The sequence below is a fragment of the Oxyura jamaicensis genome, chromosome 17, assembly GCF_011077185.1.
Source record: "Oxyura jamaicensis isolate SHBP4307 breed ruddy duck chromosome 17, BPBGC_Ojam_1.0, whole genome shotgun sequence".
NCBI classification, from domain to species: Eukaryota; Metazoa; Chordata; class Aves; order Anseriformes; family Anatidae; genus Oxyura; species Oxyura jamaicensis.
This window is the reverse complement of record NC_048909.1, coordinates 5,204,257-5,218,057: the sequence shown is the minus strand read 5'-3', so window position 1 is coordinate 5,218,057 and position 13,801 is coordinate 5,204,257. Positions and strand designations below refer to the sequence as shown.

General features: G+C 50.9%; 1 protein-coding gene across 4 annotated transcripts in view; it reads right to left on the bottom strand.

Annotated features, from left to right (window-relative positions):
• Positions 1–13,801, bottom strand: part of COL27A1 (collagen type XXVII alpha 1 chain) — a 150,018-nt gene that overhangs the window by 52,245 nt on the left and 83,972 nt on the right. For all 4 annotated transcript variants that reach the window (XM_035341656.1, XM_035341657.1, XM_035341658.1 and 1 more), the window contains 5 exons: positions 13,535–13,588; positions 12,019–12,063; positions 4,766–4,819; positions 1,816–1,869; positions 947–1,000 (listed from right to left, as the gene is read on the bottom strand). In XM_035341656.1, the coding sequence (XP_035197547.1) occupies positions 947–1,000; positions 1,816–1,869; positions 4,766–4,819; positions 12,019–12,063; positions 13,535–13,588 (261 nt within the window). The remainder of the gene's footprint in view (positions 1–946; positions 1,001–1,815; positions 1,870–4,765; positions 4,820–12,018; positions 12,064–13,534; positions 13,589–13,801) is intronic.

The window sequence follows — 13,801 nt, the reverse complement described above, 5'->3', positions numbered from 1 at the left end:
CACGAGGGGCCAGGCAGCAGCTCACTGCTGGGGGCTCTGATTGTAAGGGACTGGCCAATGCTGCATTGCTGCTCCTCAGGTAGGGGCAGGTCACCCCAGGGTGCTGCTTGACCTTTGCTTCTATCATCACTATAGGCATGCAGCTGTGAAATCTGTCCCTAGCCAGCAGCTGGCTGCAGCTGGTGGGCCCAGAGCAGCCCTGAGCTCACTGCGTTGGGCAGAGCTGCCACGGGTCTGGAGGCCAAGCCTTTGGCACTGCCCGTCTCACTGCTGTGACCTTCCTCCCAATTAACCACAACGTGGGAATTCACACGCTGAGCAAAATCTGTTCCCCGTTCCCACCCAAAGCTGCCTTTCTGCTGGTTCCAGCACACAACGTGCACCTCCTTCACGGGGCCGCACTCGGGCTGCTGGGAGAGCTGGAGCTCCACCTAAACAGAGGCTGTGAGAAACTAGAGCCAGGCTAAAATCTACTTCCTCACCAACTGCTTTTGCTCTAGCCCCAGCTGCGTGTACCAGATGAGTGCATCCAGCCATAGGGGGCATCTGGGGGCAGCTACTCAGCTGCCCTGCTCCAACAGCACACGATGCAGTCACTGCACCATGCAGTCGCTACATTAACTGCAACTGCTAGCAGAAGTAGAGGGCCTTGCAGTAACACCTTGAGCTAGGGAGCTCATGTCCTGCTAAAAGATCAGTGCTGGTGTGTGAGTCTCGGAACCCCTGACTGGGGAAATGGGCTAAAAATGTTTGGACTTGACACCCCTTATTTATTTTTTTTTTCATGCTGCTCCCACCCATGCCCCATCCCTTTCTCAGTGTTTCTTGTTCACAAACTGTCTTTCAAACTCAAATCAGCCAGGACACAGTTGCTTGACTCAGCCCATGAGTGCCCAGGATATAGGATGCTGTGCAGCACTATGAGGTGATGATAACCTGTACTTACTGCTGGTCCGGGGATTCCAGGAAAACCCACTGCTCCTGGTATGCCGGGGTGCCCCTGAAAGGGAAGGAAGAAGACAAGTTTGGTGTGAGTTCCCGAAATCTGCTCAGACGTCCTTCCTCCAAGTGAGAAGAAAGAAAACGAGGCACTGCTGGCTGCCTGCAAGGTCCAGCAGGTCTGTTATTTGCCAGGGCAAAAGAGCTGGGGCACACATGGCAAAAGCCAGACCATAAAAAACCCAGCCCCAGCTTCACCAGCAATATAAGCAGCGAGATTTTCTGAGCAGCCCAGAACAGAGGGGGCTGAATGAATGTGAAAATCTGTCTTTGGGTCTTGCACTAAGGTACGCAGGGGGTGCATGCCAGAGCAAGACAGGATCTCACTAAGTCCCCTCTAATAAACTCCTCAACAAGGGTCCCCAGAAAGCGGTGCAAATGGCAAAGCAAAGCAGCCTGAGGGTGGGTGCAGGCAGCCCCGCATCTCATGGTGGGATGTGACCACCAGAGGTTTGGGAATCCCTGCACCAGACCCTGTCTGGTCAGTAGCCAGAACGTTTGGGAAAAGGTAATCCTTGGGGTGCCTTCAGGTGCCATAGCACCCGGGTAGTTCCTCATTATCTCTGTTGGATGCAGCAGGTCCTCAGCTGCTGGGAGAAGCAGAACACACGTGGAAACGCAGTGTTACTGGGGAGACTGTTGAACACGGTGCTGAGGAGAGGTTACACCTCAATGGCCAGTCCACAAATGGCCTCCCCCATCCCACAGGGACAGAGTTTGCAGCTCTTCTCACGTAACCAAAAGACTATGAGAAGCTGCACCCTTTGCTAGGACAGAGAGGGAGAGGCAGCGAGAGAATGCAGACTTACTCCTTACCATCGACCCCTTGACTCCTGGAGGGCCCGGGGGTCCCACTGAGCCACGGTCACCCTGCGAGACACAAAGGTGCATGAGGAAGAGTGAGGAGGTGTGCTAACGAGCACTCGGTGCTGGCTGCAACAGGGATCTAGAGCAATGCAACAACTGAAAGACCCTCAGATTGCAGCCTGTGCCGGCAGATTTCCATCAGAGGCTTCCAGTACAGAGCACTCATCATCCTCCTTTAGGTACCCACCTCATCAGGGTACCTGAAGGACTACAGCAGGAACTAGCTGACCCTCTGTGACCCAAGATAAGAGACTTTACTACTGACTCCAAACCACTGAAGGACAAGAATCGAGCCACCCACTCAGGACCACCTTCAAGTCCAGGCAGTGCTGGGGCTGGATCCCAGGAGAGCTCCGGCCCGTCCCACCCATGGCCTGCACGCCTCTGTTTGGCACTACCCCAATTCCTACACGTCCTGCCCTTGGCAGAGACATGGATTTGAGAGCTGTGGTCATGAGGGGCTCGCTGAGAGAGAGAATCATGCTGGAAGAAGGTAGAGAAGCTGTCTGGGATGGATGGCTGGTGATTTCAGGAGACCATAGGCATTTGGGGGTCTCCCCATCCTGTGGCTCACAGTGAGACAGTGCAAACAACAATCTGGAGGCCTGCGTTTATGAAGGATCCAGAGCTGGATGCCTCCACAGCCCAGCTCCCGCCCTGAACACACCAGTCCTTTTAAAACAAGCCACCGTTTGGCATTAAAATCAATACCGTGCCCCCCAAAATCACTTACTAATCCCAAAAGCCTTACTTATCCCCCAAAACAGAGCATCTCACTTCTCCAAGGACATCCATGGCCCTTCAGCTCAGCCAAGGATGGGGGATGAGGTGTGAGGCTCTGCGAGCACCGCTGCACCCCCTGATGCTGCGGGCAGAGCTCTAGCTATGGGACGTCAGCTGCTGCTTTTTGGAGACTGGCAATTCCCCCCACAAATGCCTGCACTCTCCCTTGCAGCCCTGGGAATGCACCGGGAATTAGGTGTGTTGTGTTTGTGTGCTCGGGGGGATAAAGAGGAGGAGTTAGCAAATGCTGCCAAGGAGTTTACGCCCAAACTCTGACCTACCTTCCAACAGCTATACTGTAAGGGGAAATACTTTCTGGGCTCTGAGCATCTTATTGAAAAGCAAGCCCCGGCGTATGTGTTGTCACCAGTTGGCCCTTGTAAACCAATGCAAGGCTTTTTTGTTTTCCTGTGAATGTATGGATTTTATTAAGTCTGTATTAACCGTATTGTTCTCTTTGATAATCTTTGGATTCTACTGGCTTCAGACTTAAATTTTGCAGCTCTCGGGACAGAGATTGCTGACTCAGCTCTGTCTAATGAAAGCAGATTTCCCACTTCATTTAGCTCGCAGCAACATAGTAAGCTGCAGGATGCTATGCCAACTGGAGGCCTGGTCGAGGTTTTGATTTGATGATAGTTATTTTTGTCATCTCTAAGTTTGTGTTGGTAAAGGAGAAGTCTGACAGAAGTCGCAGCTGTGCTGAAGGTCTCCTAGGGTGGATTATAAAAGGACAGCCTGGGTTTGCTTGGACACCAGTGTAACATCACGTTACAGAGTCAGTCTGCAGCTCGATATAGCTCATGTGGTCAAGGCACTGGCACAGAGTAGGGACAGATGTGATACTGGAGGTTACTGGAGTGGGAAAGAGGTCTTCCCATGTCTTCTGCATGGCAGGCCTCCTATTTCCCATTCAATTCAGGGCTGCAGCTGCCACTGAGACCCACACACAGCTCCCTCAGGCACTGACTTTCTGCGTAACCACCTTGGACACTTCACAGATGCTTTATTCCTGTTTTCCTCCCGTGAAACGCAGCCCTCATCACGTCCTTCCTTTTACTTCTTGTGTGCCTTGGCAGCGTGGACCGAGCCTGCTTCTGCTACTGCCCCACCAGAGAAGAGCACAGGGCTCCCCAGGGCTGCCGCAGACAAGCAATAAAATGCATTTGCAGCGAACACAGTGTAACTGTCACAGAGGCTTGACATCATTACCCACAGGACAGGGCTTGAAGTAATAAAAGAGAGAGCGAGCTGATGTGCGGAACGCATCATTTTATGCTCTTTACTATCTTTATGGCTGGACTGTGAATAATTAAGCCACCAATGAAAACCAGCGCTCTGCAGCTGAGGTATAATGAATGACATAGATGATTTGTCTTTAAAAGCTACCCCTGAATAAAATGTTACACTCTAATAGAAAAGGAATTAATGGCCATTTGCTTTTTATGGGAAAATAAAGTCATTTTTCTTCCTGGAGGAAGCATGTATCTGTGCTGTACACAAGAGGGCACCAGCCCTTAGCAGCGTGCCCAAGGCAAGCACAGGGCAGGCAGGCAGCGTGGTCCTTGTTAAATGAAAACGGAAGCGTTTGGACCAGCCTTTGCTCGGATACATGCCTGTGCTCTTAGATGATCTCTGCACCTGGGAATTTGGTGAGCCCTCCTGTTGAGAGCAGGCTCAGCCCTGGTCCTGTGTGACCCTGTCAGCAACGCAGCCTGGGCTTGCGAGCACATCTCTGCACGAATCCATCTGTAACCTGAACTCCTTAGACCTCTCCCGTGACCAGGAGCACAGGGCTGACAGGTCCTTCATCTCCAGGAAAAACAGGATTGACTGTCAAATACAAGCCTTCTGGCAGATTATGAATGAATACAGCTTAAATAATCGGTGTTTCCAGAGAACAGTTGACAGCATCTCCTTGGAGGGCAAGGATACTAATTCCTAAACGCAAAATGGATGACTTGTGCCTGGCCCATGACTCGCGCAGACACCCTGGATGTGCTGCTTTCCCAGCTGGGTGTTACACTGACAACTTAAATCCCTTCAATATTCCCCCACCCCAGTCCCCCTCATCCTGGAACAGGAAGAGCAACCATCTCATTGCAAGCAACCTTACCTTTTCTCCCACTATTCCAGGCTCCCCTACCGGACCAATGAAACCCATTAGACCCTGAGGAAAGAGAAGAGCACCATTAATTCTCAGTTCTACTTGCTGTGAAAGTCAACCATTTCTTTGGTGCACCTTGCTGGCTGAAGCGGCACAGCATCCCTCGAATGCAGCTCAGTAATTCCTCCTGGCTACCAGAGTGCACGGAGCTGCTCCCGGCCATGGGAACGGCTCACTGCACAGCTGGCTCTGCTTTGGGCGCCAGCTGGAATGAGGATCTGCACGAGGATCTGCAAGAGCCACAACACGCTATAGGGGATGAGTTAAACACGTTTCGTAGAAAGGCCGAGTCCGTGGCGTGGCTTTGTTTTGCAAGCATTTCCCCAAACATCAGCACAGCTTCCCCAGGAGCATCGATAGCGGGAGCTCCTGGGTCGCAGAGCTGGGACTCACCGTCATTTTTACTGCTGCACTGGCTACGCTTCCTCTAGGTTAACTGAGCCACTTCAAACCTTTGTGCAAACTAATTTTGCCTTGGATAGTATCATGCTGCTGGGATGTTAGTAGGAAATAAAGGTCTGAGGACACAGCCAGAGGGGCCAGCAGGGCAGCAGACCTGTCCCACTACTCAGAAACTCTCGGAAAAACAAAAAACGTCTAAACAGGATCTGTCAGCATTTAACAACATTTCAGGTAATGAAGAAAAACACAGAACTGCTTTTAATTAGGGAGATGGAAACATGCTATCGAGAGCTAAGGTCCCTGAGAACTGGTGTATGGCACCCTCCCCAACAACCCCAGTGGGTTTCTGGCTCTGGGGATGCAGAAGAACATCCTCTGCCACTGCCGGCTCTCCCGCTACGCAATTCCCATGACCTCGTCCCCAGTCTCAGCAAGGGTCATTGGGAGATAGCTATCTATATTTAGTTAGTCCAGCAAATCTGTAACTAAAGGGATTCATTTCCTGTTGAAACACTTCCTAACCTGCCCACAGCTGGCAGGGTGCTGTCAGTTCAGCCATGCCTGGGCTTGTTTGACCTTAGGCAACATCCTGACGGCTACCAGGAGGTGGCTGCTGGGAACGTCAGACACAGGAGATGGATTCCCCACTGGTACCATCCTGCTAATTTCTCTTTGCAAAAATAATTTGAAATCTTCATAATGAATTGCAAGTTGTTCTGTTGCACTTCAACACCATGGAGGTTTTCAAATGAAGCCCTCAGGAAAACATCCAGCATGAACAAACACAACGGGGGAAAAGCTATTCCTGCAAGGCAACGTTCTGGGGTGTGGGCCCAGAAAAGCGAGAGGTTCTCACCCTGTTATCCCCTTTCTGAGGGGACAGCAAGAAAAGAAGCAAAGGTTTCCTTGCCATACTCCTGTTTCTTTGCTTTCTCCATTCCCAGCTGCCCCAAGATATGCGTGCAGCCCGCAGAGGAGCTCTCTGCAGCCAGAGCATTGCTGTGGCTGTTCACATCAGTGCTCTGACGGTGCCAGGTGATACAGAGGAGCTACTCACAGGTTGTGCATCTTCCCCTGCCACCAAAAGCCTCTTTCTCTCTCCATGAAGTTAGGCTCCCAACATAAAGCTGTGTTGTAAAATACCCTCACTGCTGTTCCCACGTGTGTGAGACCCAGCAGTTGCATTCAGAGACATAAACCACGCCAAGGGTCACTCTCCGGTGCCTTTTAGAGGGAGTAACTTCTGATAATAACCCCAAATGTCAAGAGTCTTCGTGCATTAATGTTCTTTGCATGGTGCAATGAAATGTCCTTCAGACCTCAGTGGAGCTCCTCCCCGAGGCACGCTGGTGGCACAACAGAAGCATCCCTCCCTCGGACACCCAGCTGGCCGTGCCTCTTGCAGTGAGCAGCCACGCACTTCTCTGGAGCTGTAGAGCCCTCGCCATGCTGTGCACGGGAGCAATATCCAGGTGAAAAGTGTTTGGAAAATCTCACGAGAGAAGGCAAAGAGAGCCGAGCCTGGCATTAGATGCTTAACGTTAGAAATTCATCCAGGGATGATGTCCCAGGCAACTGCTGTGCCACAATGGAAATATCGACTAACTGGGGGAAGACAACAACTACCAGGAGAGCTCTGCTATCCCGCCAGGGGCTCGATGTCACCAACCCTTCTGTCAGGACTGAAATCGTCTTTGCTGTGTCTGAAGCTGCAGTAGACCCAGTGCATAAGTGTGCTACCGCCGCCAGGCTTTACAGAGTGTGAGAGAAAAGCCGTGCTCCACCGAGCAGCAGATCGCCCACCGCAGGAACCCAAGGGACAGCAGACAAACCTGCAGTATCTGCATATGCAAGGTTGCCACTGGGTGGCATTGCTAAAGGCTGCTGAATCAGTTATCCCTTCAATTAGACACGAGTGCGGACACATAGCTGATAGCCGCTTCGAGTTACCGAGGTTTTCCATAGCCCAAGGCCACAAAGAAGGCAAATGCTGAGACAGAGGAGAGGATGGCAGAGCTATGAGATGAAACAAGGAAATGTACTGCTAAACAAAAAGGAGATGAACAAAAGAAGCAAGAAAGGGTAAATCTGTTCATTTCCAATTCCTCAAAAACCTGCAGACGTCCCTCTCCTTCCTCTCTTTAAGAGAGGGAAGATGCTCTTCAAGATGGTTCTGGGGTACTTAGGTCAGTCCCTGCAGAAGGACAGAGATTCCCTGCTCTTGCAGCAGATGTTGTTCCCCATTCACAACAAGACTGTTCCAAAAACACTTCGCAGGGGCTGGGGTGCAGTGGTGTACATCCAGACTCAGGCTTGCAGGCTGGTACTTCTGACACACTGTCCATGGCAGCACCAGCTCCCACCCTGAAGTCTCTCAGGAATCTGGGTCATGAAGCGAGATGTACTGCTTGTGCTTCCCAGCCAAGCTGGTGGTGCTCTCCAGATGGCATGCAGAGCTCTGATTGCAGCACAGCAAGCGGCCCACGAGCCCAGCACCCTCCCGAGACCCCTCTCTCTGTCACAGATGTGCCATTTGTTAGCGCAGCTTGGGCAGAAAGCTGCCAGCACTGCCAACGCAAGCAGGGCTGAGGCAAACGCTGCACCTGCTGCGTGGGTAAATGGATGGAGGGGGAGCACGGCCAACATTTCTGGCCTGGTTTTCACTCCAGAAACGGGGAAAATTCTGCCTGTGCTGGTACATCACGTTGCTGCTCCAGGGAAGACGTTGCTGCTCCCTGCGTGCCGAGGAAGAGGAGCATCCCATGGTGTCTTCATAGCGAGATGGAGAGCAGGGACCCCGCGACGTGGACAGGCTTCCAGCACAGTAGCTCTGCGGTGTCTGCAGCCAATGCTGCCTGCTCTGGGCTGGATTAACCAGCGCTGCTGTGTCTGCAGGCAGACAGAGCACGGAATTGATATGTCTAGGCAAAATAAATCTTGGTAAGTTATTGGGAGTCTCTGAAACAAGCAGGGAAGATTGGGTAACGATGCTCTCCACTGGCCGGAATGGTACAGGTGCTGAAGGGAACATACGCAGCAGAAGATTTAGGTTTTAGGAACCATAAAAGTCATTAGTGGCAACCTTTAAATCAAAGTATACATGAATTATGGGCATTATACTAAAATGGCTGTGGCATAATATTTTTCCCCAGGTTCTCCGGGTTGAAAAGAAGCCCTCCATCAAACACGACTGCAGGCAGAGTGTGTAATGATGCACGTGAAGCCCTAGTAGCGGTGGCTGCCTGGATAAAGGGCCACAGAACACAGGCAGGAATGTAAAACATTTCTACTGGATGGGGAGTTCAGCATGTTGCTCCTGATTCAGTCGCTGTACTCCCCAGCCAAGGGCATGGCAGAAAAAGGATGGAGATTGTTAAAAAGTTGCTGGGGGCTCGGGGGGCAGAAAGGGGGGGACCAGCAGATTGTAATTCCTAACTCCTGCCTGGTTTTCCCCATTTATTTTCCAGCCCTGCCATAATTAACCCCCCCCTCTTGGCTGCATCAACAGAGAGCAAGTCAGCAACGAAGCCTTGCATAAATCAGAGCCCATTTGAGAGGAACAAGCCAACGGCGAGCGCAGCGTGAGCTGGGTCTCCCAGGGACGGCACCGCCAGTCGCTCCCAGCAGGAACCGATGGTGGCCTTTCTGTTTTACTGGTTCGCTAGAACTCAAAACAAAACAAAGCAGGGACAAAGGGCGGGAGGGAGTAAATGTACAATCCTCCCATTCAGATGAAAGAAAGGGAAAGTAAAACAGTAAATATCGCAGTTTAAGGGAGGACGCCCTGACCCGCAAAGAGAAGCCGTGTGGTTTAACCCTCTGCGCACCACAGCTACCCGCGGCCACGTCCCTCTGGGAAATGGGTGACGGGAACGTGGTGACACGTGGACATCGCGCCTGGTCAGAGCAAGGAGGCTGTGCGTCCTTGAGTGCCTGTAAAGCCCTGAGAGAGGTCTGCAGCTCAGAAAGAGATGCTGGAAGGAAAGGTAGTTGCACTGGGAAGGCACTGCTCTGAGATGTGGAAACGTCGGTGAATTCCCTGCTTGCTTCTCAGGGAATTCTCTTCCCTGACCCTGTTCAAGTCAACTCCGTATGTCAGATCCCACCTGCAGAGCTGCTATCACAGCACCTCCCTCCTCTGTAAGAGCAACGCAAGGAGAACGCTGAATAGAGAACTGCTGGTGCTCGTTTCCTTTGACAAGTTATTTCAGAATAACGTCTGCCGTTGGGACAACGTACTTCTTGCCTGAAGGAAGAAATGTCCCCTGGACGAGTGTCTGCCCTTCCCTGCAGGCTGTGATGGGGGCACGGATGACCATGACATTGCCATGCTTCTTGGACGGGAGGAAGGATTTGGAAAGCTGTTCCTGCCACGACAGGACCTCATTCCCATTAAGGATGTTTGTGAGCCTGGGCCTTTTTCAGCTGTCTCAGGTCTTCACTGATATTTTCAGCCTCTAGAGCAGGGTGCTGCTTCTCCTGTAGGGCTCTCTGACCTTCAGGATGGACGCTTAGGTGACATCCCAGCTCTGGGATGGGAAAGCTGGTGGCCTGGGCAAGTGGCTCCATGTTCTTCATCCTATTATTCTGCCTTCATCTACTGGCAAGGAAGGGTTAAATCACACATTTCAGGGTACAGGGGAGCTCGGCAGCTGGATTTCTTCCAACATTTGAAGGCAACAAGAATATTATAAATGAACTTCCCCAGCCAGTGTCCTTGCGATGGAAAAACAACGTATCAGGGCCTGCCCCATGGCTTAAAAACTCAGCTTCTCAACGAGAGCTCAAGTGTCTGGAAACACTATAGGAACTCCCACGTTAGCCTAAACAGGTGTCTGTACGACAGGGAAGAGAGCTGCAATGAGATGGATGGCCGATCTTTTCTCATGCTGTCATGCTGAGGGTTTCCAGCCAGAGGGAACCCACAGGGAGGGCAGAGCAGCAAGTCTGAGACTCCTGACCACTCCTGTTGTGCCTCCGAGGCCTCCCCAGCAGCAAACAGGGAGAAGCTGAAGGTGGCTTTCAGCACAGAATGACCTTGTTAGCTTGACCCCTCAGAGCTCTGCAAAAAACCAACGCAGCCCTGAGACCAAATGCTGAGGCTCAGGCGGAGGGAGGGCGGAAAAGCCAACACTCCCGCACTGTTCGGCAAAGGTGTGATGGGAAGGGAGGTTATTTCTCACTAAGCCGCTGCGACATTTTTCTTCTAATGACTTAACTGGTATGGAAATGGAAATTCTTTCTGGGTGATATTTCTAGACAGAGACTAATTGACTAAGAATAATACAGGCAGCTTTCATACCACTGTGCTGGTTTCGGTGTCAGCGGAGGCCAGCTGTGTTTTCTTTTCAGTGAACAGTGCCTACAGTTTTCATCCAAGGTCAGTCCCGAGGGATGGTAAAGCATAATAATCCTAATGATGCTTTGTCTTTCAGTGGCAACATCTTGCTAAGGTTCTCAAAGCACTTCTAAATATTCATTTTTAACTCTAATACAGCAGTATCCATAGGTGCCACCTAAGAATAGGAGAACAGGAGTGCTCAGCACTGTTCAGACCAAGGTGTTTCCCTGCCAGAAGTTCTCCTCTCACCATGCCCCAGACTGGAAAGCAGCACTGGCTTGTGTCCTCTACAGGAGGGGAAACTGAGGCACTGAGCACTGGGAGGTGCTCCCCAAGACAGTACACAAGGTGCTAAAGCTGCAAACAGCACTTGGGCCGCAGCCTCAGGTGTGTGGAGTAGCTTTGTTTCTTCAGTTGTTGCTCTTCATGGAATCAATTATTAACCACAATATAGAAGTGCCTCTAATTTCCAGACATAACTAACCATCCTTGGTTCATACTGAGACCCATCAGATTGCTTGAAAAGGATCCATCATGGCTTTTTTTTGACATGCTTGGTCAGAAACCCACAAATAAGTGACCCCCAGCTGTTGGATACAGGGGAAAGAAGAGCCAGGGAGACCGACAAGCTGAACCAAACCAAATTGCTGACCATAGGCAGGGAAAGTGCTGGGAAGGACAGCTGTGCTGAGCAGCAACACCCTCTTTGCCAGGGCCAGCGGCTGCATCCAGCCTGGTGTGGTCATGTAGGAACGCAGAGAACATGTTGGAGGCTCCGCGGCTGCAATTTCAGGGTTGGTGGTGGACAAGCTGGTTGGTTTCAATCACAGAGACACGGCAACGATTGTTTCTCTTTCCTTGATGCCTGTGGTTCCCCTGAAGCCTACAGGGATAATGACCGTCCCCTGCTAACCCAGCAGAACGTTCTCCCTTGCGGTACACCGAAAGGCAGCTCAGTGCCTCTCCTGCCCAGGGCCTGGGTCCTTTGGCTGATGTCTCCTCTGAAAGCAGCACAGCACCTCGAAGCAGAGGGTCCTACCCTTAAAATCTACATAAGCAAAGCCTGGAAAATGCCCCTTTGGGAATAAGTGGAATACACAGAAGTCCATAATCTCTTTCATTTCCATGGCTTTGCCTCCTATGGAAGCACAGCCGGTCTTACATGCTATAGTGCTGCCAGCACTGCCAGCACGTCCACCTGAACTGTGACTTTATCAGACGGCCTATGGGAAAACCTCTAGCTCAAAACAGACCCCGTGGCCCCTGGCAGTGCTGTTTGTTGAGAGCTTCAGCCAGTTTACAAGACACATTTCCTATGTCACAGCTGGAGCACCAGGACCGCAGACAGGTTTGAGGTGGTCAGAAGCCCCTGGCCACTGCTCTCTGCCTGCACACTGCTCATCCAGAAGATGTTGAACACAGGAGATCGTCAAACAGACAAGAAAAACAAGGAGTTTACCTGCTCACCAACTTTCCCTGGTCGGCCGTGGTTTCCTGGCTCGCCCTGCATGACAAGAGAGAAGGCACATGGTTACCTGCTGCCCCCAGTCAGCCCCTTATTACAACATGATTCTGTGTGCACCACCATTTGGGATGCTGCTTCTGAATTGTGGAAAACCACCACGAAGCAACCTCTTACAAACACCTCTTAAAAGCCCAGTTTTTCGAAAAATAATCCAAAGCAAGAAACATAGCTGGCACAAACATGGAGACAAACATGATACAGACACATGCTGTTCTGAGTGAAATGCCCCTAAAAGCTGCTGGTCCTGCTGTGGTGACATAACCTACACAAACCCAAACTCAAACACTGAAACATAATCTGCCTGCTCTCCTGTGGCATAGCCCAGTCCTGGGTGATTTATCCCTATGGTTAATAAGGCGTGAGTTCTCAGCAGGGATCCTCTTGAAGCCGGGGTGTTTCTACCTCTTAGTGTTTCTATCTGAACAGCTGAGTAAAATGGACAGATGAAGGATGATATGCACCAGCCAGGGCAAGAGAGTAGGAAAGTGATTAACCAGAAGATCTGAGGAGCATCTAGTGGAAGGGAGAGTGTAGATGCCATGGGGAGGTTTAGTTCCTGAGTGACAGAGGAGAAGGGATCCAGAAAATTCACCGTCTGGTGGAAGGATTAGAATAACAAAAAGCAACTCAAATATTCCCAGGCAATGCTGCACCCTGATTCTGCTCTTACAAAACCTCCACCATAGGCAAATTACTGTCACATGGAACAGGAAAACCACAGGAACGACCCACACAAGCTAAATCATCGTGTAGGATCAGAGAAATTCAGAGAACGAGGAACATGAGGGCTGAAGAGAAAATCAGGAGGAAGAGGAGAAATCCAAACCTGCCAGGGGTATGGGGGCAGCTGTGGCAGCACGGAGGGGCAGCACAGTGCCCCTGGACAGGCCATCCAGGGGCCAGAGTCACCACTCAGCAGTATTGTCTCTGGGTGACGGCAGCTGTATTTTCTCAGTAGGCAGATACTCCAGATGTGCTGCCAGACCACATTTTTGCTATTTGCTGCTTGAAGAGGTTGTTTTTGTAGGGATTTCTCTTTCCTTTTGAGTGTGGGTTTGTGGAGCGGACTGCCCTGGGATGGCTCCTGCTGCTAATTAGGCAGCAGAGATAGGAATGATGTGCATTGTTTGAGAACAAAAATGTGGAGAAACAATGGAAAATAACATGAGATGGTGGAGGGTGGTGGTGGTGAATATCAAAGGAGAAACACACTTGTTTATAACAAAGCACGTGACTTAAAAAACGCACCATCATTCTTCTTGCTGAAGAGACCAAGCAAGAACTGAGACCGCAAAATTGAGAGAAAAAGAGAAAACCTCAGTTCCCCTTGTCCTCTCTGAAACGAACACCCTAGGCTTGGAGCACAATGATGTTGAGAAAAGAGACATCCCTCTACCTCTTCTCCCTCCCACTCACTGCTTCCCTGACCATTAACCAACTCTTTCCTCACCTTTGGACCATCAGGACCAGGTCTTCCCGGAAATCCCTTCCGGCCAGGTCGACCCTAAAATACACAATAAACATAAAAAGCTAAGTAATGACTCCTGCAGCTGCCCTGGGTTACAGCAATGTGCCTGTGAATCCATACGACAAGGTGCAGCTTACAAGCAATGCTCCCAGCCAATCTAGAGTGCTAAGGATGCAGCAGAACTCACTGATGCCAAAGCAACACAAGAAGAAAACACTGTCTCGAGCAACACTGGGGTTGACTTATGTG